At 36.7% G+C, this 25217-nt stretch overlaps 1 protein-coding gene across 2 annotated transcripts in view; it reads right to left on the reverse strand.

Annotated features, from left to right (window-relative positions):
* KLHL1 (kelch like family member 1) overlaps positions 1-25217 on the reverse strand; it is a 539840-nt gene that overhangs the window by 36664 nt on the left and 477959 nt on the right. For both annotated transcript variants that reach the window (XM_070380850.1, XM_070380849.1), the window contains one exon: positions 19186-19348. In XM_070380850.1, the coding sequence (XP_070236951.1) occupies positions 19186-19348 (163 nt within the window). The remainder of the gene's footprint in view (positions 1-19185; positions 19349-25217) is intronic.

Below are 25217 nucleotides of genomic sequence, written 5' to 3' on the forward strand. Positions count from 1 at the left end.
ATACTTCAGCCAGAGTGATTTTTATAAAGTTGAAATACAACCGTATTCAGTTCAGTTCAGTCGCTTAGTCGTGTCTAACTCTTTGTGACCCCATGAATCACAGCACGCCAGGCCTCCCTGTCCATCACCAACTCCCGGAGTTCACTCAGACTCACGTCTATCGAGTCTGATACCATCCAGCCATCCAGCCATCTCATCCTCTGGCGTCCCCTTCTCCTCCTGCCCCCAATCCCTCCCAGCATCAGAGTCTTTTCCAATGAGTCAACTCTTTGCATGAGGTGGCCAAAGTACTGGAGTTTCAGCTTCAGCATTATTCCTTCCAAAGAAATCCCAGGACTAGTCTCCTTCAGAATGGACTGGTTGAATCTCTTTGCAGTCCAAGGGACTCTCAAGAGTCTTCTCCAACACCACAGTTCAAAAGCATCAATTCTTTGGTGCTCAGCCTTCTTCACAGTCCAACTCTCACATCCATACATGACCACAGGAAAAACCATAGCCTTGACTAGACGGACCTTTATTGGCAAAGTAATGCCTCTGATTTTCAATATGCTCTCTAGGTTGGTCATAACTTTCCTTCCAAGGAGTAAGCATCTTTTAATTTCATGGCTTCAATCACCATCTGCAGTGACTTTGGAGCCCCCCAAAAATAAAGTCTGACACTGTTTTCACTGTTTCCCCATCTATTTCTCATGAAGTGATGGGACCAGATGCCATGATCTTCGTTTTCTGAATGTTGAGTTTTAAGCCAAATTTTTCACTAACCACTTTCACTTTCATCAAGAGGCTTTTTAGTTCCTCTTCACTTTCTGCCATAAGGGTGGTGGCATCTGCATATCTGAGGTTATTGATATTTCTCCCGACAATCTTGATTCCAGCTTGTGTTTCTTCCAGTCCAGCATTTCTCATGATGTACTCTGCATATAAGTTAAATAAGCAGGGTGACATATACAGCCTTGACATACTCCTTTTCCTATTTGGAACCTGTCTGTTGTTCCATGTCCAGTTCTAACTGTTGCTTCCTGACCTGCATACAGATTTCCCAAGAGGCAGGTCAGGTGGTCTGGTATTCCATCTCTTTCAGAATTTTCCACAGACTATTGTGATCCACACAGTCAAAGGCTTTGGCATAGTCAAAAAGCAGAAATAGATGTTTTTCTGGAACTCTCTTGCTTTTTGCATGATCCAGCGCATGTTGGTAATTTGATCTCTGGTTCCTCTGCCTTTTCTAAAACCAGCTTGAACATCTGGAAGTTCACAGTTCACCTATTGCTGAAGCCTGGCTTGGAGAATTTTGAGTGGTTCAGTGGTTAAGAGTTTGCCTACTAATACAGAGGATACAAGTTCAATCCCCAGGTGGGGAGCTAAGAAACCCCCACACATGCCTCACAGCCAAAAATAACTGAATAAAAAGCAACCATATTACTGCTCTTTTAAAACATTTTGTATTTTTACCATGGCCATATGTCTATACGACGTGGAGGCTGCCATCATCTCCAATTTGGGGGGACCACTCTTTCTCATTATATTCCATCCAAACATAAAATTTTCTCCTTTTGTCTGCATTTCACACTCAGGAACTGGCCACAGCTTGTTCTTCTCATTGTAATACTTCCTCATTTTCTGCGAATCTGCTAAGTCAATCATGTCCCAGTTTAGAAATTATTTCTTCCAGAGGCAATTCAAAAACCTCCTAAACCTATTAATAGCCCTCAGTAAGACCAAGAAAACAAGCTATTTTTTTTAATGTGTTAATCTAATATAATACAATTTTAATACAAACTGCTTGTAATATGGAAGAATGAATCTGACTCCATATTAAATCTGTTTATTTTACTTTAGCCTTTGCATTCTATGGCTTTTGCTTTAAGTTCAGAGGGTTACCCACAGCCTGAAATATACAGGATACAGACTTTCAAGGCTCTGATCTTTAAGGGTATAACACTTTCCTGTTAGGTAGGAAGTTAAGCATGAGCAAAAAGGGCTGGCTTAGATGAAAGTGAAAGTGGAGAGTGAAAAAGTTGGCTTAAAGCTCAACATTCAGAAAACGAAGATCATGGCATCCGGTCCCATCACTTCATGGGAAATAGATGGGGAAACAGTGGAAAGAGTGTCAGAATTTATTTTTCTGGGCTCCAAAATCGCTACACATGGTGACTGCAGCCATGAAATTAAAAGATGCTTACTCCTTGGAAGGAAAGTTATGACCAACCTAGAGAGCATATTCAAAAGCAGAGACATTACTTTGCCAACGAAGGTCCATCTAGTCAAGGCTATGGTTTTTCCTGTGGTCATGTATGGATGTGAAAGTTGGACTGTGAAGAAGGCTGAACACCAAAGAACTGATGCTTTTGAACTGTGGTGTTGGAGAAGACTCTTGAGAGTCCCTTGGACTGCAAGGAGCTCCAACCAGTCCATTCTGAAGATCAGCCCTGGGATTTCTTTGGAAGGAATGATGCTAAAGCTGAAACTCCAGTACTTCAGCCACCTCATGTGAAGAGTTGACTCATTGGAAAGGACTCTGATGCTGGGAGGGATTGGGGGCAAGAGGAGAAGGGGGTGACAGAGGATGAGATGGCTGGATGGCATCACTGACTCGATGGACGTAAGTCTGAGTGAACTCTGGGAATTGGTGATGGACAGGGAGGCCTGGCGTGCTGTGATTCATGGGGTCGCAAAGAGTCGGACACGACTGAGTGACTGATCTGATCTGATCTGATCTAGCTGAAAAGGATGCAAGCTGATATCGAAATCCTATCCCGAACATGTCCAGGAGAGCTCACAGATATGCTACAAAAATAACAACAGACTTTTCCAACTACTGTGCATGCGCCCTAGGCACACTGTGGACACAAACTAACTACAGGGGCTACTTCAAGTAACCATAGGCAGCTAGGAGCTGCTTAAGGATTCATAAATATAAATATTTTATACACACAGACGTCTCTACACAGGGACATAATGAGATGGCCAACACTGAAATCAGATTGAATATATTCTTTGCAGCCAAAGATGGAGAGGCTCTATACAGTCAGCAAAAACAAGACTGGGAGCTGACTGTGACTCAGATCGTGAACTCCTTATTGCCAAATTCAGACTGAAATTGAAGAAAGTAGGCAAAACCACTAGACCATTCAGTTACGACCTAAATCAAATCCCTTATGATTGATTACACAGTGGGAGTGAGAAATAGATTTAATGGACTAGATTTGATAGAAAGAGTGCCTGATGAACTATGGACAGAGATTTGGGACACTGTACAGGTGACAGGGATCAAGAACATCCCCAAGAAAAAGAAATGCAAAGAAAAAAAAATGGCTCTCTGAGGAGGCTTTACAAATAGCTGTGAAAGAAGATAAGTGAAAGGCAAAGGAGAAAAGGAAAGACATACCCATTTAAATGCAGAGTTCCAAAAAATAGCAAGGAGAGATATGAAAGCCTTCCTCAGTGATCAGTGCAAAGAAATAGAGGAAAACAAAAGACAGGGAAAGACTAGAGATTTCTTCAAGAATATTAGAGATATCAAGGGAACATTTCATGCAAAGATGGGCTTAAAAAAGGAGAGAAAAGGTCCCTGCTTCTGTAGGGACCTAACAGAAGCAGAAGATACTAAGAAGAGGTTGTATAGAAGATTTGTACAAAAAAGATCTTCATGACCCAGATAATCATGATGGTGTGATCACTCACCTACAGCCAGACCTGGAGTGTGAAGTCAAGTGGGACTTAGGAAGCATCATTACAAACAAAGCTAGTGGAGGAGATGGAATTCCAGTTGAGCTATTTAAAATCATAAAAGATGATGCCGTGAAAGTGCTGCACACAAAATGCGAGCAAATTTGGAAAACTCAGCAGTGGCCACGGGACTGGAAAAAGTCAGTTTTCATTTCAATACCAAAGAAAGGCAATAACAAAGAATGCTCAAACTACCACACAATTTCACTCATCTCACTCGCTAGCAAAGTAATGCTTAAAATTCTCCAAGCCAGGCTTCAAGACCTGTGAACTTCCAGATGTCAAGCTGGTTTTAGAAAAGGCAGAAGAACCAGAGATCAAATTGCCAACATCCACTGGAACACTGAAAAATCATACAGTTTCAGAAAAACCTCTATTACTGCTTTATTGACTATGCCAACACCTTTGACCCTGTTCCTCACAATAAACTGTGGAAAATTCTTAAAGAGATGGGAATACCAGACCACCTGACCTGCCTCTTGAGAAACCTGTATGCAGGTCAGAAGCAACAGTTAGAACTGGATATGGAACAACAGACTTGTTGAAAATAGGAAAAGGAGTACATCAAGGCTGTATATTGTCACCCTGCTTATTTAACTTATATGCAGAGTACATCATGAGAAATGCTGGGCTGGATGAAGTACAAGCTGGAATCAAGATTGCTGGGAGAAATATCAATAACCTCATATATGCAGATGACACTATGCTTATGGCAGAAATTGAAGAAGAGTCTCTTGATGAAAGTGAAAGAGTTGAGTGAAAAAGTTGGCTTAAAATTCAACATTCAGAAAACTAAGGCATCCGGACCCATCACTTCATAGCAAATAGATGGGGAAACAGTGTAAACAGTGGTTGACTTTATTTTGGGGGGCTCCAAAATTATTGCAGATGGTAATAACAGCCATGAAATTAAAAGGTGCTTATTCCTTGGAAGGGAAGTCATGACCAACTTAGACAGCATATTAAAAAGCAGAGACAATAATTTGCCAACAAAAGTCTGTCTCATTGAGGATATGGTTTTTCCAGTAGTCATGTATGGATGTGAGAGTTAAACTATAAAGAAAGCTGAGCACTGAAGAATTGATGGTTTTGAACTGGAGTTCTGGAGAAGACTCTTGAGAGTCCGTTGGACTCCAAGGAGGTCCAAGCAGTCCACCCTAAAAGAGATCAGTCCTGAGTGTTCATTGGAAGGACTGATGCTGAAGTTGAAACTCCAATACTTTGGCCACCTGATGTGAAGAGCTAACTCTTGAAAAAACCCTGATGCTTGGAAAGATTGAAGGCAGGAGGAGAAGGGGACAACAGAAGATGAGATGGTTGGATGGCATCACTGACTCAATGGAGATGAGTTTGAATAAACTCCTGGAGTTGGTGATGGACAGGGAGGCCTGGCGTTCTGTGGTCCATTGGGTCACGAAGAGTCAGACATGACTGAATGACTGAACTGAACTGAACTGAACATACATCTGATTATAGTAGACTGAATTATGGAAGACATGTGCAACAGAGCCTGCTTTTATGTAACTTGCAACTATCAATCAGCCTTAAGTATATGCCAATTTTTATTCCCTTTCCTGATTGGTAGTGAGTAGAAGCCCTGTTTTGAACAGTGCACAACCAAGAGGAGGAGACAGGAAGTAAAAAGGAAAGTCAAGCAGTCATCAGAACTCATTCAGGGTTGCCACACTCCCATGTCTTGGAAGATCTGTCTACTTGAGCTGTAACTGAGCTGTAACTTGTCTCTTGCTTTAAACTTTAGTCCTTTGTTCCAAATCTTTGCTGTGATGAGGCAAGAATAGAGGAAGATAAATAAACTGGTGTGACATTTCCATTCATGTAGAGATAAAAAGTTGCAGAACAGATAATAACATTTGACATGGAAGTTTACAGGAACATCGTGGTTTGACATCCATGGACAGCTGCAGGAAAAAAGCATGTCAACACTAAGAATTTTGAAACAACCAACCATATCCCTCCTTCACTTTGCCTTTAAAACTATCTTGCTGAAATCCATCAGGGAATTCAAGGTTTTGGGCTTGGAATGAGCCACCTATCCCCTTTCACAGCCCTGCATTAAACCTTTCTCTCTTACAAACTCCAACGTTTGATTTGGCTTCATTGTGCCTTGAGCACATGAACTTGTGCTTTGTAACATGTATATAGTACAAAGTCATTTACAATTTGTGGTTTCATTTTTAAGAAAAAGAATATCAAATTTTTGATACACAAACAGAAATTGTCTTAGCACCATGTAAGTGACAAGTGTAAGGTATGGTGATAGATATTGGACTGTACTGGAAAAAACAACAGACATGATTCCTGCTCTTATGCTATTTCAAGGTCCAAAAACTTAAGATTGCACAGAAACAGTAGCTTCTTCCTTATTAACATGAGGTTTTGAATGACTGAATCAGTTTTGCTGTGGTTAATCATGAAAAAAAAAAAAAAAAAAAAAAAGCAGGTGTTTTTGTCTGTTTTCCAAATTCTTTAGGGGCTGTAGCATACATTCATTAAAATTTCAGCCTATTTATGGATGCAATTAGGCAGTATGAGTGTCTGTTTTATGAGCTAACTCAAGAGGTAAAGAGAAAAAAAAAACAGAAAGTCCTTTCAGTTACAAAACAAAACTTGAAAGAACAAAATTAAGGCAAAGAGTAAATAAGAAACAAAAAGAATTAGTAGTGTAGCCATTATTTGGAGAGTTTGAGGTTTAATATGGTCAACCCTCACACCAGAGTGTCTAATCACTGTTTTGTTATATTTAATTTCCTTTATACATCAAGTAAGTCTTGGATGGTGCTGGCCTGAGATGTATATCTACCATTTAGCTCAATCTGCTAATTGGAAGACTGACCAAAATGTTTTATAAAATTGCTGTAATTTTACTCTTGAGTTCATCAGAATATACTAATTAATTTTAAGTGGTGAACCAATGTCATGTTTTTCCACAACAAAGGGTAGTATGAAGAATCTAAACTCAAGAGGGCTACTCACTGGCTTTTATTATCCTTATTTGGGAAAATTATTCAAAATAATGTTTAAAGAAGCAGCAGTCAGGTTAGAATGGCACATTAGTGAGATGTGAGACTAAAACAAGAGGGGAAAAAAAGCTATGTCATTAGGAGTGAGAGAAAAATATACTACAGTCAGAGGGTGATATTGAAACAATTTTCTGATATGGATCTGAAGTAAAGGTCACTTTATAGTGATCATTTTTTTTCTCTGAGTAAAACAGGAAAAGCAATCAGACATTAAGAGATAGTCATTAAACAACAGAATTTTGAGACAATTAAATCATATTCAGGAGAATTAAACAAAATAACCCAAATGAGACATATGTTATTCTGAGTTAAAGGAGAAAGATTATTTGAAGTAAAATAAAAGTCATTTCAAATATTTTCTTAAAATGGGGTTAAAATTTGGGAAAATAAACTCAATTAAAACATAAACAATTTTGAGAATAAAAATTTTATATACTCTCACACTCTGATATTTGATATAAAGAATATTATTAGAGTAAAATAGGACCTTTTGGATATTACATATCCTAGCTGATTAAAAAAAAAAATACAAGTGAGATGGGGGATAGATGGGTCCCTGGGCTGGACATCTGGTGTTTTTTAAGTGGAATAACATTCAAGGTTTGTTCTTACCCAGACACCCAAGGAGAAAGCTAGTGACAAAAGCTGAGCTCTGCTAAAGTAGAGATAAGATGCCCACTCCTGAGGTCAAGGAAGACTTCCTTGTCTGCCTATGGCACCGGAAGGCTTCTTTGGGCTCAAAAAGGGAGTGGGGCCCCATCCAATAAAAAATGTGTACATGCACCCATAGGTCTCTGTGGTGGAATCCATCTTAGAAAAAAGTTACACATGCATCTTGAGGAAGATCCACGAACCTGTCAGATGTGAAGAGAGAAACAAAATAATCGACCAAAGATAAATAAAGACCTGGAAGGACTGGACTATGTAAGTGATTTACCTTTAAAGATTAATCATCTCTTTGCTGCACTCCTCCTCGCTCAGGACGCCAGTACTCCTCTCCAGGTGTGTGTCTCCGCCTAGTTTCTGACTCATTGTGCTCCTCTTCATTAGAGAAGAAGTTCATACTCTTTCTCTCTGATTGTGTATTTCTGCCTAGCTTCTGACTTAAACAAATTGCTTCTCTGTATGCTCTCCTTTATACTGTGCTGTGTCTCTAATAATAAACTTTGTACCTTTTTTTTTTTTTTTTTTTTTTTTACAATTTTTGCCACTTTGAAACATTCTTGCTTTCAAACCAGGGAAAGATTCAGGGCCACTTTACTTCTAGCCTCTAGCCCCTGGTGGTCTAGTGGTTAGTATTCCTGGTTTCCATCCAAGCTACTAGGTCCAATCTCTGGGCAGGGAAACAATATCTCTCTTCAGGAGCACTCACTGTTCTCCTTCCAAGATCTCAAGGACCACACAAAAACACAAATAATGAATTCCTGTGTAGTTGATTTAAAAGGGAGGCAATTGGATAAACAATTATTATAATGAAATGTAAAATTTTATGAAAAGGTTATTTGCTTAGTATTTTAATTATTAAAATTTTTATCCCATTTATTCCTATTTAAGTTTGGATATATAATAACACACACACACACACACATAGACAGGTAGAGATAGGTAGATAGATGAGAAGACACACATACACACACACAAAGCACACAGATGTCATTTTAATGTTTTAAGCCCACTTGAGTTTTCTTGCTTGGAAAATCCCATAGACAGAGGTGCCTCGTGGGCTACTTAGTCTATGGGGTTGCAAAGAGTCAGACACACTGATTGACTAACACTAGATCCTGACCACTAGAACAAGATAAATAATGTATTAAACTTTAAAATGACATCTGTGTGTTTTGTGTGTGCATATGTGTGTCTTCTGCTCAAAGAAAAAAGTAACAAATGAATAATATAATGAAGTGCAGATATTTCTCATCTCAAGCAAAGTTGCTGTGATATACCTATTTTCTGAAGGATACAAGAAATGAATCTATTATCAACAATGTAAGTGGTAAGAAAGTCACTAAATGTGCTCTCAAAAAAATTTATAATATATAGATTTGGAAATATAAGATTTTTTTTAATTTTTTTTTAATTTTATTTTATTTTTAAACTTTACATAATTGTATTAGTTTTGCCAAATATCAAAATGAATCCATCACAGGTATACATGTGCTCCCCATCCTGAACCCTCCTCCCTCCTCCCTCCCCATACCATCCCTCTGGGTCGTCCCAGTGCACTAGCCCCAAGCATCCAGTATCGTGCATTGAACCTGGACTGGCATCTCGTTTCATACATGTTTTACATGTTTCAATGCCATTCTCCCAAATCTTCCCACCCTCTCCCTCTACCACAGAGTCCATAAGACTGTTCCATACATCAGTGTCTCTTTTGCTGTCTCGTACACAGGGTTATTGTTATCATCTTTCTAAATTCCATATAAATGTGTTAGTATACTGTATTGATGTTTTTCCTTCTGGCTTACTTCACTCTGTAGAATAGGCTCCAGTTTCATCCACCTCATTAGAACTGATTCAAATGAATTCTTTTTAATGGCTGAGTAATACTCCATTGTGTATATTTACCACAGCTTTCTTATCCATTCATCTGCTGATGGACATCTAGGTTGCTTCCATGTCCTGGCTATTATAAACAGTGCTGCGATGAACATTGGGGTACACGTGTCTCTTTCCCTTCTGGTTTCCTCAGTGTGTATGCACAGCAGTGGGATTGCTGGATCATAAGGCAGTTCTATTTCCAGTTTTTAAAGGAATTTCCACACTGTTCTCCATAGTGGCTGTACTAGTTTGCATTCCCACCAACAGTGTAAGAGGGTTCCCTTTTCTCCACACCCTCTCCAACATTTATTATTTGTAGACTTTTGGATCGCAGCCATTCTGACTGGTGTGAAATGGTACCTCATAGTGGTCTAACACCATACACAAAAATAAATTCAAAATGGATTAAAGATCTAAACATAAGACCAGAAACTATAAAACTCCTAGAGGAGAACATAGGCAAAACACTCTCTGACATACATCACAGCAGGATCCTCTATGACCCACCTCCCAGAATATCGGAAATAAAAGCAAAAATAAACAAATGGGACCTAATTAACCTTAAAAGCTTCTGCACATCAAAGGAAACTATCAGCAAAGTGAAAAGACAGCCTTCAGAATGGGAGAAAATAATAGCAAATGAAGCAACTGACAAACAACTAATCTCAAAAATATACAAGCAACTCCTACAGCTCAACTCCAGAAAAATAAATGACCCAATCAAAAAATGGGCCAAAGAACTAAATAGACATTTCTCCAAAGAAGACATACAGATGGCTAACAAACACATGAAAAGATGCTCAATATAAGATATTTTTAAGAAAAACAATAAGAAAGCATACCTAATTGAAATAAGATGAATATGAGTCGAGAAACAGATATACCAAAAGGTATCACATAAGGAAAATTAAAATGAAAAAAAAAAATGTGTCTGCATTGGCAACAATAAAATTCACAAACAAAACAGCAAAAATTAAATATGAAATATAGAATCAATTTCCCAAGTTAAGTGGAAAAGAAATAAAATGACTGGGAAAGAAATGTGCTTATGGAAAAGAAATCAGTGCTCAAAACTACACATAACCATTAACATAAATACATACTAAAATATATATCCCAAAACCAAAGGACTAGAATAATGGAAAAAGAATCAAACAAACAAAAAATAATCCTCAGTAGATAAAACCTTCCTCAGTCAAATAAAGACATGATTGAGATTGTTGAAATGAATTTCCAAATACTAAGTTAAAAGAATGAAAGGCAGCTATCAGGTTATACCCTGGTAAACATTTTAAAATTGGAATATATGGCAAAACCAATATAATATTGTAAAGTTAAAAAATAAAATAAAATAAATAAAATTGGAGAAGAATATGACAGCAGGTAAACTACTCTCTCTCAGCCCCACATTCTCTGTTCTGTACTCTGCTTTTTGATGTAGGGACTGAAACTCAGTGAACCACTTTTCTGTCTTGCCACCTGGTTCCTTCCCTCTTTCAGATGTGACAATGAACAGGTGCTAGAGGGAGATTGAAAGGTGCTAGAGGAGAAAGGGTCTTGCTCCTTTTTGCTTGTTTCCCATTCCTGTGAGTGTTGCCCCATCTTTCTTTTTGCATCCAGTTTCATTTAAAAATTGCCATTTTTAAAAACTTAATATCGGCCTTATTGAGACTCAGAACTATCAGCAGCAGCAGACTGGCACCACCACCTCCTCAGAACTCCAGATCACAGGCCAAGGAACCCCTCTTTCACATCAGAGATGCCAGCTGAGCAGAGATCTAATCACAAATGTCTGGATTTCAGCTGCACAAGGTTTTCTAAATTTGATTTTCTAAATCTTAATTTAAGAAAATTTCTTAATTTAAGAAATTATCAGAAATTCATCTCTGATTTTCTAAATCTTAATAATTACAATCCCCTCTTAATTTTCCAATACTAGGGACAATAGCTGTTTCCTTTAGTTGATACATTACGGTGTGTTCTTTGAAAGAAAGTGAAGTCGCTCAGTCGTGTTCGACTTTTTGTGACCCCATGGGCTGTAGCCTACCAGGCTTCTCCATCTGTGGGATTTTCAAGGCAAGAGTACCAGAGTGGGTTGTCATTTCCTTCTCCAGGATATCTTCCTGATCCAGGGGTCAAACCTGGGTCTCCTGCATTACAGGCAGACGCCTTACCCTCTGAGCTTCCAGGAAAGCCCATAGTGTTCTTTAGTTAATTTTTATATCTACTTAACAAATACTTAGATTATCTTTATGTAGAATAACTGATAAGTGACTGTTGTAGTTTCTGTCACTTGACTGTACCTTAACTGATAGAAAAAAATCTCTGTAAGAATGCAAGTCTGAAATTTAAAAACACATTAAAGGTGGAAAACTTCTGGACTTATCACACATCTAGCTAATAATAATAATAAAAAAAAATTGCAGCAGATTAGTAATCACTGTTTAATGATACATGGCTTTGACATTAAACTAGTCAAACCAATTTACAACAAATGAGTGAAGACATAGGAAAGTTTAATATATACATATAAGGTCTAATAAATTATATAATCAACATATCCCTCCTAGAAAATAGTAGTAGTAGTAATATACTACTAATAATAAATTAAGATGCATTTACCTAGAAGTAATTTCTAGAACACATGAAGAACTCTACAAAGTGAAATGAAAGAAAAAATAAAGAAACTCCTCCCATGAAAACAGGAAAAATACTTAAGCATATATTTTAATCAGAAAAAATAAACAGATAAGTACATTAAAAAGTGTTCAATCTTAGTCATTAATTGAATATTATCCACTAGAATAGAATAAACCATAAAAGATAAAAACTAGCATTACCAAATCAGTAGGATATGGAGTATCTAGAATACTTACACACTGTTAATACATACATAAATTAGGAAAAGCATTTTCAAAATTTATTAAACACAAGTGTGCTGGATAACCTAGCAATTGCTGTTCCATGTCCAAACCCAGCTAAATTGTATATGCATGCTCACAAAGGACATATATATTTGAAGATGCTCACAGCAGCACTATCATTAATAAGCAAGAAGTGGAAACTATTAAAATGACAATTTCGTTATGCTAAGGCAAAACAAACTACAGTACAATTATTAATACTATTTTGTAAAATTCTGAATTTTAAGACAAAATAAATAAAACTAAGCACATGCTAGCAAGTTAATGTTCAAAATCCTGTAAGCTATGCTTCAGCAGTATGTGAACCTAGAGCTGCCAGATGTACAAGCTGGATTTAAAAAAGGCAGAAGCACTGGAAATCAAATTGGCAACATCCATTGGATCATAGACAAAGCAAGGAGATTACAGAAAAAAATATATTTCTGCTTCATTTACTACATGAAATTTTTTGTGTGGATCACAACAAACTGGAGAATTCTTAAAGAGATGGGAATACCAAGCCAACTTACTTGCCTCCTGAGAAACTTGTATTCAGGACAAGAAACAATTAGAACTGGATGTGGAACAACAGATTGGTTCAAAATTGAAAAAGGAGTGCATCAGAGCTGTATATTGTCACCCTACTTGTTTACCTTCTATGCACAGCACATCATGTGAAATGCTGGGCTGGATGAATCACTACCTGGAATCAAGATTGCTGGGATAAACATCAACAGCCTTGTTATGCAGATGATACCATTCTAATGGCAGAAAGCAAAGAGGAACTAAAGAGCCTCTTGAAGAGGGTGTTAGAGGAGAGTTTAAGAGCTGCCTTAAAACTCAACATTCAAAAAACTAAGATCATGGCATCTAGTCCCTGTACTTCATGACAAATAATTGGGGAAAAAGTGGAAATAGTGCCAGATTTTATTTTCTTGGGCTCCAAGAAAATCACTGTGGATAGTGGCTGCAGCCATGAAATTAAAAGATGCTTGCTTCTTGGAAGAAAAGTTATGACAAATATAGACAGCTTACCAAAGCAGAGACACTACTTTGCTGACAGAGGTCTGTAGAGTCAAAGCTATGGTTTTCCTGCAGTCATGTATGGATGTGAGAGTTGGACCATAAAGAAAGCTGAGACCATAGAGAAAAATTGTGGTGCTTAAGACGACTCTTGAGAGTCCCTTGGACAGTAAAGAGATCAGACCAGTCAATTTAAAAGGGAATCAACCCTAAATATTCATTGGAAGGACTAATGCTGAAGCTGAAACTGCAATACTTTGGCCACCTGATGCAAAGAGCTGACTCATTGGAAAAGACTATTTCTAGGAAAGATTGAGGGCAGTAGGAGAAGGGGATGACTGAGGATGAGGTGTCTGGATGGCATCACAGACTCAATGGACATGAATTTGAGCAAACTCCAGGAGCCAATAAAGGATAGAGAAGCCTGGTGTCTGAGTCCATGGGGTCTCAATGAGTGAGACAGAAACTGAACAACAACAAGCCAAGTTCAAATTAATGAATAAGAAAACAAGAGGGAAAACAAGTAGAGCTTCATTCTATGCACATATTTGACTAAAAAGAGAAACAAAAAGAGAATAATGACACTGAGAAAACCTAAGACAAAATGAATAATAATGTTAACTCCTAAATATAAGAAACTCGGAAGATAATAACAGTATGAAAGTAGATATAACAACACACAATCAATTACTTTATTAGTCATAGGATTGGAAGTAATATAAAACTGCTTTCTTTTAAATATTAGAATCTCAGTAAAATATAACTTTTAAATGGAATATATGTGATAATATATATATTTTCTATCATTTCTCATGCTCAAATATTTATACTTCTCATGTTTGTAGAAACATAACAGATATATTATAGAAAGCCTCTCAATCTATAAGAAAGCTCCATATCATATGGAAAATGTTAGGAAATTGATTTTCAAAACCATTAGTCCATGTAGACCAAACAGATAAAAAATAGACTATAGAATGCAGCAAAATATTAAATGAATAATTAAAAAAGGATGAGTTGGTTTTATTCTGTGCATATAATAATGATTTATAGTCATGATATTTATTTACATTACCATATAATAGAAAAAATAATAAAACATAATTTTACACATTTTAAGAAAATTTAATAAAACATAATACCAAATATGATTTTTTAAGTAAAATTTCCATTAATGAAATTATAGACAATGATAAGATCTGGCCCTTAAAATCACTTGGTATAAGTATCCCAAATAACAATTAATGTCACACAGACAGCAAAGTATTAAAGTTTTCCCAATTAAAAGACAGTTGAGGTCACCTGATATTAATATTTATGTTGTTATTCTAAAAATAAAAGGAATTCATTAAAAAGAAGACAAGCATTCATATTAAGAAGTAAAAAATTTCATTTGCATTTATTTTACCATGTTTATCTTCCTAGAGAATCTATCATTATAAATTGAAAAATATATATATTTTGAAAATATATATAAATTGAAAAATAATATAACTGACATGTGCATTTTAGTAAGGTAGTTACTATAAACATAAATACTTAAACTTTCTTCTCTACTGCACTATTAAATGCATAACTAATACATACTAATATGTAAACCAAAATATAATATCTGTGATGTTCAAAAATACAAACAAATGTGAATGAAGCTCAGAAAGCATAATATTAAACCTATACTCAAATTAAAACTGCTAAACTACATTGGGGCTTCCCAGGTAGAACACTGGTAAAGAATCCACCTGTCAGTGCAGGAGATGCAAGAGAGGTGAATTCTATCCCTGGATTGGGAAGATCCCTTGATGTAGGAAATGACAACCCACTCCAGTATTCTTGTCTGGAAAATTCCATGGACAGAAGAGTCTGGCAGGCTACAGCCCATGGGGTCACAAAGAGTAAGACAAAGCTGAGTGGCAGAGCATAAACCCATGCACAAAATAGAGACTAATTTTAAGATATAAAAGTAAGGTTGTATTATCAAATGAAAAGATTTCAAATGTATAGATCTAACATTTTCTCTAATTACTCTGGAAATACTTATTTCTAGGCAAATTCCTTAATGGATTCTCAGGAAGTATATATGACAGTAAGAATTTACTTTTAAAATGTTAGTTGATCAGTCATGTCTGGCTCTGTGACCTCATGGACTCTAGCCCATCAGATTCCTCTGTGCATGGAATTCTCCAGGCAAGAATATTGGAGTGGGCAGCCATTCCCTTCTCCAGAGAATCTTCCCACTCCAGGGATCAAACATGAGTCTCCTGCATTGCACTCATGTTCTTTACCATTTTTACTAAGGGATCTTTACCATTGCAAGCAGATTCTTTACCAGGAAGTCCTAATTTTAAGTGCACAATAAACCTAAATGAAAACTGAATCCTAAGCCTGAGGAAATCACAGATTGATAAATATATAAATATGAAATTTGAGAGTCCAAAATATATGCAATTAAAATCATAAATGGACATAATATGTTAATATTGATGAAAGTAGAAAATATTGGTATATATTCTGTAATACATATACACACATCTGATGAAATAGAATGAGCAGTTTACTCAAACTTAGCCTCATACTAATAAAAACATTTCGTTTTTAAAACAATTATTTTTCAAAGCAAATCATGATAATAAGTTATCGGTCAGGATGCAAGACATTTTTTGCATGATACTATTGAAAAAGCATTTTGGTGACTCCTAGGAAAGACAGGGCTCCCCAGGTGGTGCTAGTGCTAAAGAACTGGCCTGCCAATGCAAGAGACATAAGAGATATCAGTTCAATCCCTGGATAGGGAAGACACCCTGGAGAAGGGAATGGTAGCCCACTCCAGTATTTTCACCTGGAGAATTGCATGGACAGAGGAGCCTGGTGGGCTACAGTCCTTGGGGTCACAAAGAGTTGGACATGACTGAAGCAACAGCATGCATGCATGCACCAAAGACAAAGTTTAAATTAAAATAGTCCTTTGAAGCTAGAAAATATTTCAGTCCCAACTGTCTTGCAATTCACTTTGTAGAAATTCTTCCTAAGGGTACAGTTAGGAAGGTGCCCAAAAGTTTATATCTAATGGTATTCAGTGTATCTTTTCATGTATAATATCTAAATTTGGGGATTGTTTTAGACACACATCACTGTAGATATGTGTTTTAGATATATTTAGATATTTTGGATTGGAGAAGGCAATGGCAATCTACTCCAGTACTCTTGCCTGGCAAATCCCATGGACAGAGGAGCCTGTTAGACTGCAGTCCATGGGGTCACTAGGAGTCGGACACAACTGAGCGACTTCACTTTCACTTTTCACTTTCATGCATTAGAGAAGGAAATGGCAACCCACTCCAGTATTCTTGCCTGGAGGATGCCAGGGTCGAGGAAGCCTGATGGGCTGCCGTCTATGGGGTTGCACAGAGTCAGACACAATTGAAGTGACTTAGCAGCAGCAGCCGCAGCAGATATTTTGGATATTAAAAGTCAGAGACTAGTGTAAATAATTTATAAACAGAAAACTCAATTAAAGACAACTGAGAAATTGAAATGGGGAGCTCTTATACCCTATGATAATAGCAGAGCCCAACAGGAAGAAAGGCTTCCCATATGCAGGAGATGCAAGAGATACGTGTTCCATCCCTGGGTTAGGAAGATGCCCTGAAGTAGGAAATTGGCAATCAGATCCATTATTCTTGCCTGGAGAATCCCATGAACAGAAAAGCCTGGCAAGCTACAGTCCATGGGGTCACAAAGAGTTAGACATGACTCAATACACACACACACACAACAGAAAGAATCTTCTTTTTCATGAAAACGACTAAGCCAGGGAAAAAACACTGTTTACTCTAACCTTCTCAACTTCCTTTTTCTCGATAAAATCTTTCTCTTCCTCTTACCCTTTGGGACATGCATATGCTCACCATTATTGTAGATCCAAAATTGCAATTCTGTGCTAATTCTGAATAAACCTGCCTTTGCTGCAGTCATATTTGGCAGTCTGCTTATTTCAGATCAGTACTAGCTACTTAAATTTATAGTGTTCGCTTACATTTATCATGTTTTGTGTGTTTTTGTGGGAATTTTTTGGCACAAAATAAATTACTGTATAGCCATTAAAATGTGAATTTCCTAGAGTTTTTAAAGCCAAAGAATGCATGTATGTGCAATTTAGCTGAGGAAAGCAGTTTATTTATATTTTAACAGTGGGATATAATAATAACTTCATAGATACTTACATATATTTAGGAAAAATTTGTCAAAGGTAATTAAATTCTCAAAAGTTATTACTTAATTGGATGTGTAATTCTTTCAACACTTATTCAGTAAATAGATTGAATGTGCATTATGCCTAAGGATACAATAATGAATGTTGTAGACAGATACCAAGATTTATTGACCATGTATACCTAGTAAAAATAGAAAACAATAGCACATGTAATTTTATGAACTGCAAACAATTTGGGATAGTGTGCAGGGTGGTCTATTTTAAATAAGAGTAAGAGTAAATAACTGTCTATGTGGACAGATTTTGAGATGAAATTTGAGCAATGATAAAAGGCCAAGCATGTGAAGATTGTAAGGAATAGCATTTAGGCAAAAAAAAAAAAAAAAAAAAAGTACACTCAAAGGGATTGAGTGGGATTAGAGTTGCTGTATTTGAAGCAAAGATGAAAGGGCAATTTGGCTGATGTATTGAGGAAAAAATGTAGAGTAGGCAGAAACAAGATCCAGTGGATGACTTTAGGTAGAGATAGGCATTGTATTCTAATTTTAAGACGTTCTTGAAGAGAACTGATATGTTATTTGTATTTCTAAAGCAGCTCTGGCTGCATTAGCAAATGGACTTTAGGGGGAAGAGAAGGAAGGAGACTGGAAACTTCTGCTGTAGTCCCTGCCAGAGGTGTTTTCTTTGTTTAGGGCAGAGTTTCTCAGATAGTGAGAGGGAGTATATTTTGCCACCCCAGAGGATATATTAGGCAATATTTGGAGACTTCTTTTGGTTATCACATTGGGCAGGTGGGTACAGCTGGTATCTAGTGGATAGAAGCCAGTCTGCTGCTAAACATTGTACATGCACAGGGCCGAGCCTCATAGCCAACAAAGAATTATCTGACTCAAAATATCAACAGTGTTGAGTTTGAAAATCCCTGACTTAGGGTGATAGGAATGGAAAAGGAGAAAAGTAGAGAGATTGATACAATCAGGCAAAAAACATTAAGAACCAAACTTTTGGTAGTCTTTCAAAAGGCTCCTCAGACTATTTCACCAGAAATGGTAAAATATGCAGTTCACATAATTTTCATGAAATATATTTAATACTTTTAAACAAGCAATTAAGATTAAGAAATTTGAGGATTTTTGTTGTTTTTTGTTTCGTTTTGTTTTCAATTTTTTTTTGGCTATTCTTCTTAATTTTTATTTTATGTTGGAGTTCAATCCCTGGGTCAGGAAGATCCCATAGAGAAGGAAATGGCAATCCACTTCGTTATTCTTTCCTGGGAAATCACATGGACAGAGGAGCTTGGTGGGCTACAGTTCATGGTGTCTCAAAAGAGTCAGACACAATTTAGCGACTACATAACAACAATAGTTAGCAATATTAGTTTCAGGTATGCAAGAAAGTGATTCACTTATGGACATACATGTATCTTCTTTTTCAAGTTCTTTTCCCATTTAGATTATTACAGAGTATTGAGTAAAATTCCCTGTTCTATATATTTTTAGGGTTTTGGGGGGCTTTTGGTCATTTTTGTTATTTTTGTTTGGTTTTATTTTATAAGAAGTGATAATTGGAAAAATACACACTCTTGAACTGTCAATAATCCATGAAGACTAAACTTAAAAAAAATCAAAACCTAAATTTTTAAAAAAGAGTTTTTTCAAAGCAGTTTGCTAAATGTTATTTTAAAAGAACATTCACTCAAAATCTTTTTTCAGATTAAAAAAAAAAAAAGTCTACTCACTTGCCGTTCAATGCTGCCACCCCAACTGTGCTTCGGGCAATTGACATGCTAGCTACAAATGTCCACTGCTGACTCTGAGGATCCCACCTTTCCACTGTGTTCAGATAACTCCAGCCATCATGGCCTCCCACAGCATAGATAGGGCCTTCTAGTACTGTCACACCTGCAACAAAGGAGAGATAAAAAGTGAATGAATCACGACACAGTGAGGTTCTCAAATCAAATTAACAACAAAAGCTGTTATTCAGCTGTTATGTCATTCAGAATGGCCTCTATCAGCTAACAAATGATTTCACTGAGGTCAAAACTAATCACTATGGATTGAACCATTTCATTCACATGAAAACATAAAGGAATCCATCAAAATATTATGACCTAGATGCTTTATGAGGGAAAATATATTTTCTTATTTATGATCATATGAAGATTCAAAATCTAAAAGTCAGAGATAATGCATCTTATGCCTCTACTTTTGAAGACTGTTTCTACACTGCAATTTAAAGTACTTTTATTTATATTCAGCAAAACTGCATTAAGCAGTGTAATATAATTAGTTTGAATTTCAAGTTAGGGTCCTCTAAGTTTTGGCTGCCTGTCAAAACATAATAAATGTATCTAAAGCTTAGAGAATACAATGCCTCTTTTCTTATAAGCTGAAATTATTAAACACAAGCAATTAAATTATTTATGAGTCATCAATAGATGATATATACAACTTTTACACACTGTTTTTTTCCTGTCAATTCACTTCTATATTAGATGAATTTTCTTAAATGTTAAACAATCACTAAGTATTTAAATATTGTGTTTATATTTACTGAAGTGGTCTCACTATCTATTAGGAGAATTCTGGTGAATTTTCCACAAGTTTCAAAGTGGAATGTCTGATTGTTAAGAACTCTGAAGTATCTGTGATTCTTACCCTGTTTCCTAGCCGACAAGTTAAACTGCCACAAAAGTATGTATATTGAGAGAAGACACAAGGCTCCTGGGTCATAGAAGAAAGATAGTTATCACCATAACAATGGCAATAGTCAGAGTATCAACATTTTTTTTGTATCAGTTCTCCAAGCCCCAATTTCCCAGTCTTGGTTATGCCAAGAGGATTTTAATATCTCCTTCATGTTGACCAGACTTGAGACAGGATTCTCCTGCCTCTAGAATCCTGACCTCACTTTCCTTAAAGCACTTACTTTAAACAACTTGTAATTGCAAATTGCAAGTTTTCTGTCCCTTTGAGAAGTTAGTCATTTAAAAAGCCTATTGCCAGTGTTACAGCCGCATACTTTCTTTCTGCAAGAACCTAGGAATATAATCAGCAAGAAAGTTACTGTTTTTATCTCCCAGTTTCTGTGCAAGAGTAAGAGCTTAACTTCAACTGACACCTTGCTTCAAGTTGTAAGTCTACCTCTTGTTTGGAAGATAGGAAATGCAATTTACCTTTGTTTAAATAAGGCCAATTTGCAAACTAAGACTACTTATGATCCACCCATGCATTACAGCTCTCAGAAACTCCCTCCACTCCCCTTTGTTTTAGTGGAGGTGCATTCGGCCTCAATTCTGGCCTCTTTTCCTTATTGCAATAGTATTGAATAAAGTCTTCCTTGTCTGTTTATCTATTACACCTTTTTCTTTTTTTTTTTTTGCTTTGACAATATTTAGATGAAATCTGTACATTCAATGGGTTGTAAGTTAATTTGAAGTTGGAAGCAAAGTAATATATAACGGACAACAAACTTATATACCCATTGCTCCAGAAGGAGACATTCTCTTCATGCTTTTAAGTATGATTGTCTTTTACTATGGAGAAAAGAACTATCTTTATCTTACTAGTCTTTCTGTTATAAAAATTTGGGGGAGGGGAAGTCAGTCTTGTTTAAAAGTTGTGCAAAAATGTGAAAGACTCATGGAGAATTGTGTCTCAACACAGATGTGAAAGTAAAATGATACTTCTAATCTATTCATGAGTTAATAACTTATTCAACTACTGTTTATTGAACGTCTACTATGTGTTAGGAATTTTTCTTATCACCAAAGTGCCAAGAAAATATAGGTGAATAAAAAAAGTCCCTGACCTCATTGAACTTACATAGTCATTAAATACTCAATTAAAATGGAATAAGTGTTACAGAATCCAGGGTTCTGTCTGCTTGCTGCTCAAAAGCCATCAAAAAGGCCAGGTTGGTGGAAAGTTTGGTTTATTTGAATGTCAGCAACCAAGAGACAGGGTGAGAAGGGCAGGTGCCTGTCCAAGTAGCCTACTACCCTCATCCCGACAAGAGCTTTTATAATGGAAGGAGGGAGTTACTTGCTGAAACACCACAGTCAGTTTTGACAGCAGTCTTGAAGTTGGTCACCAGTGGTCTGACCAGCACCGTCTTGATTGCTTTAAATATAGTTAGTCTTCAGTTCCAGGGTTGTTTTGTTGCATTTCTTGAGGCCAGTTCTCAGAATTGTGGCAGTTTATGTCATGAGTACAGTCTGGTCATCATGTAGTTAAATTCTCCAGCTGGTGGAGGTTTCAGTATCTCTATCTAAGATACCTCAAAAATATGGTTCAGAATATTACCTATAGCTCTGCAGAAGGAGCTGAATGTGTTTGATTATGTTTAATGACTACAATATTTTTATTGGTCTCCTTTGATTGTTTTCCTTTGTTTTGCATGCTTTCACTTCTATGATTAAACTTATTATTTGACAAAAGTCAGGCTGAGGACATGGGAGGGATCAAGGACCATAGGATCCTGCTTCATTTCATAAATACATTATTCACAGCAGCAAAGCCTTGAGTGGCCCCAGTATCAATTATAAGAGAAAAAAAAAAAAGGACAAAGGAGACAGAGAGGAAATGTTCAGATGGGTTGGAGGATTTTTCAGAGCTTCTGGTATCTGAAAATTATGAGTGAAGAGTGTTTTTAGGAGGATGGGTCAATTATTTACCTGCCTCTTTCTTACCAAGTCCAAGTTTATATTGGATATGGAATGAGAAAGTTGCTCTTGATTTTGAAAGTAGATTCTGTACCAATACTATCAGTTCAGTTTCATTTATTTGCTCAGTCGTGTCCAACTCTTCATGACTCTATGAACCACAGCACGCCAGGCTTCCCTGTCCATCACCAACTCCCAGAGTCCACTCAAATCCATGTCCATTGGGTCGGTGATGCCATCAAACCATCTCATCCTCTGACGTTCCCTTCTCCTCCTGCCCTCAATCTTTCCTGGCATCAGGGTCTTTTCCAAAAAGTCAGCTCTTCGCATCAGGTGGCCAAAGTATTGGAGTTTCAGCTTCAACATCAGTCGCTCCAATGAACACCCAAGATTGATCTCCTTTAGGATGGACTGGTTGTATCTCCTTGTAATTCAAGGTACCCTCAAGAGTCTTCCCCAACACCACAGTTAAAAGCATCAATTCTTTGGCTCTCAGCTTTCTTTATAGTCCAACTCTCATATCCATACATGATCACTGGAAAAACCATAGCCTTGACTACATGGACTTTTGTTGACAAAGTAATGTCTTTGCTTTTTAATATGCTGTCTAGGTCAGTCACAACTTTCCTCCAAAGGGGTAAGTGTCTTTTAATTTCATGGCTGAAATCATCATCTGCAGTGATTTTGGAGTCCAAAAAGATAAAGTCTGACACTGTTTCTGCTTTTTCCCATCTATTCGTCATGAAGTGATGGGACCAGATGCCATGATCTTTGTTTTCTGAATGTTGAGCTTTAAGCCAACTTTTCACTTTCCTCTTTCACTTTCATCAAGAGGCTCTTTAGTTCTTCTTCACTTTCTGCCATAAGGGTGGTATCATCTGCGTATCTGAGGTTATTGATATTTCTCCTGGCAATCTTGATTCCAGCTTGTGCTTCTTCCAGCCCAGTATTTCTCATGATGTACACTACATATAAGTTAAATAAGCAGGGTGATAATATACAGCCTTTACGTACTCCTTTTCCTATTTGGAACCAGTCTGTTGTTCCATGTCCATTTCTAACTGTTGTGTCCCGACCTGCATACAGATTTCTCAAGAGGCAGGTCAGGTGGTCTGGTATGCCCATCTCATTCAGAATTTTCCATAGTTTATTGTGATCCACACAGTCAAAGTCTCTGGCATAGTCAATAAAGCAGAAATAGATGTTTTTTTCTGGAACTCTCTTGTATTTTCAATGATCCAGTAGATGTTGGCAATTTGATCTCTGGTTCCTCTGCCTTTTCTAAAACCAGCTTGAACATCTGGAAGTTCACGGTTCATGTATTGCTGAAGCCTGGCTTGGAGAATTTTAAGCTTTACTTTACTAGCATGTGAGATGAGTGCAATTGTGCAGTAGTTTGAATATTCTTTGGCATTGCCTTTCTTTGGGATTGGAATGAAAACTGACCTTTTCCAGTCCTGTGGCCACTGTTGAGATTTCCAAATTTGCTGGCATATTGAGTGCAGCACTTTCACAGCATCATCTTTCAGGATTTTTAAATAGCTCAACTGGAATTCCATCACCTTCAGTAGCGTTGTTCATTGTGATGCTTTCTAAGGCCCATTTGACGTCACATTCCAGGATGTCTGGCTCTAGGTGAGTAATCACACCATCGTGATTATCTGGGTCGTGAAGATCTTTTTTGTACAGTTCTTCTGTGTATTCTTGCCACCTCTTCTTAATATCTTCTGCTTCTGTTAGGTCCCTGCCATTTCTGTCCTTTATTGAGCCCATCTTTGCATGAAATATTCCCTTGATATCTCTAATTTTCTTGAAGAGATAGATCTCTAGTGTTTCTGTTTCTATTGCTTTCCTCTGTTTCCTTGCATTGATTGCTGAGGAAGGCTTTCTTATCTCTTCTTGCTATTCTTTGGAACTCTGCATTCAGATGCTTATATCGTTCCTTTTCTCCTTTGCTTTTTGCTTCCCTTCTTTTCACAGCTATTTGTTTTTTTTGCATTTTGCTTTTTTGCATTTCACTATACAAGTTTTAATTTGTCTGGTGATTATTTATTCAGTTATGTACTCTATAAAAATACTTAATCTGTGATGGTTTTAATTTTGAGGTTACAGTAAGTTCCCTACATATGAACCTTCAAGTTCATATGTATGAACTTGCCTGGGAAGTATTCTTGCCTGGGAAATCCCTGTAGCCTGCCAGGAATTTTGTATTTTATATTGCTGTTTAGTTGCTCAGTCATGTTCAACTCTTTTGCAACCCCATGGACAACAGAGAAATTTTATAGAAGAAGATATATGAAGGTCCTATAAGCATATAAAATGTTTGATATAGCTGGTAATCGGAATAATCAGGATATAAAAATAAAACATCTTTGAGAGAAAGTCTTTGACAACCATACTTTACTATTTTTAAAATTTTAAAAGTGTTTTAATATCAAAAACTCTTAAAAACATTGGAACAGAAATTTTTATGATTAGATTGTTGTTTAAGTATACCACTTTGGAAAGAAACTTAACAGTATTTTGTGAAAGTATTATGATCTAGTTTTTATACAATTTTAAATACTTTATAATATTTTAATGGGGAATATACACAAAAAATACAAATATAATTAATGATTTTATATATTAAAATGTTTTAATTAATCAAGGTATTTTGAGTGAGAATATCAGGGCTAGGGGTAAGAAAAAATATTGTGTCTTCTCCCTTTCAAGTTATGTTTATAACATTCATTCAGGTGATTAGATGAGGCATTCATTTATTTTCCATTGCATATACTATTACATTGTATGAATAAGCAACTTTTATAGGTCCATTTCATTGGTATCATAAATGTTGATAGAAACTGCAGATGATTTTTGTTGACAACATTGACAATACAGGGTAATTGCCTGAGCTCAAATTTCAGTTTGTTTCTACCAGCTGTGTGACAATGAAAAAAAAAAAAAATCCCTTATTTCCTGCATCTCAGTATACTTATCCTTTAAGAATGCCTCAGTTCAGTTCAATCATTCAGCCATGTCCGACTCTTTGCAACCCCATGGACTGCAGCACACCTGGCTTCCGTGTCTATCACCATCTTTTGAGGCTTGCTCAGACTCAT

This window comes from Bos mutus, chromosome 12 (genome assembly GCF_027580195.1).
Source record: "Bos mutus isolate GX-2022 chromosome 12, NWIPB_WYAK_1.1, whole genome shotgun sequence".
In the NCBI taxonomy this organism is placed as follows: Eukaryota; Metazoa; Chordata; class Mammalia; order Artiodactyla; family Bovidae; genus Bos; species Bos mutus.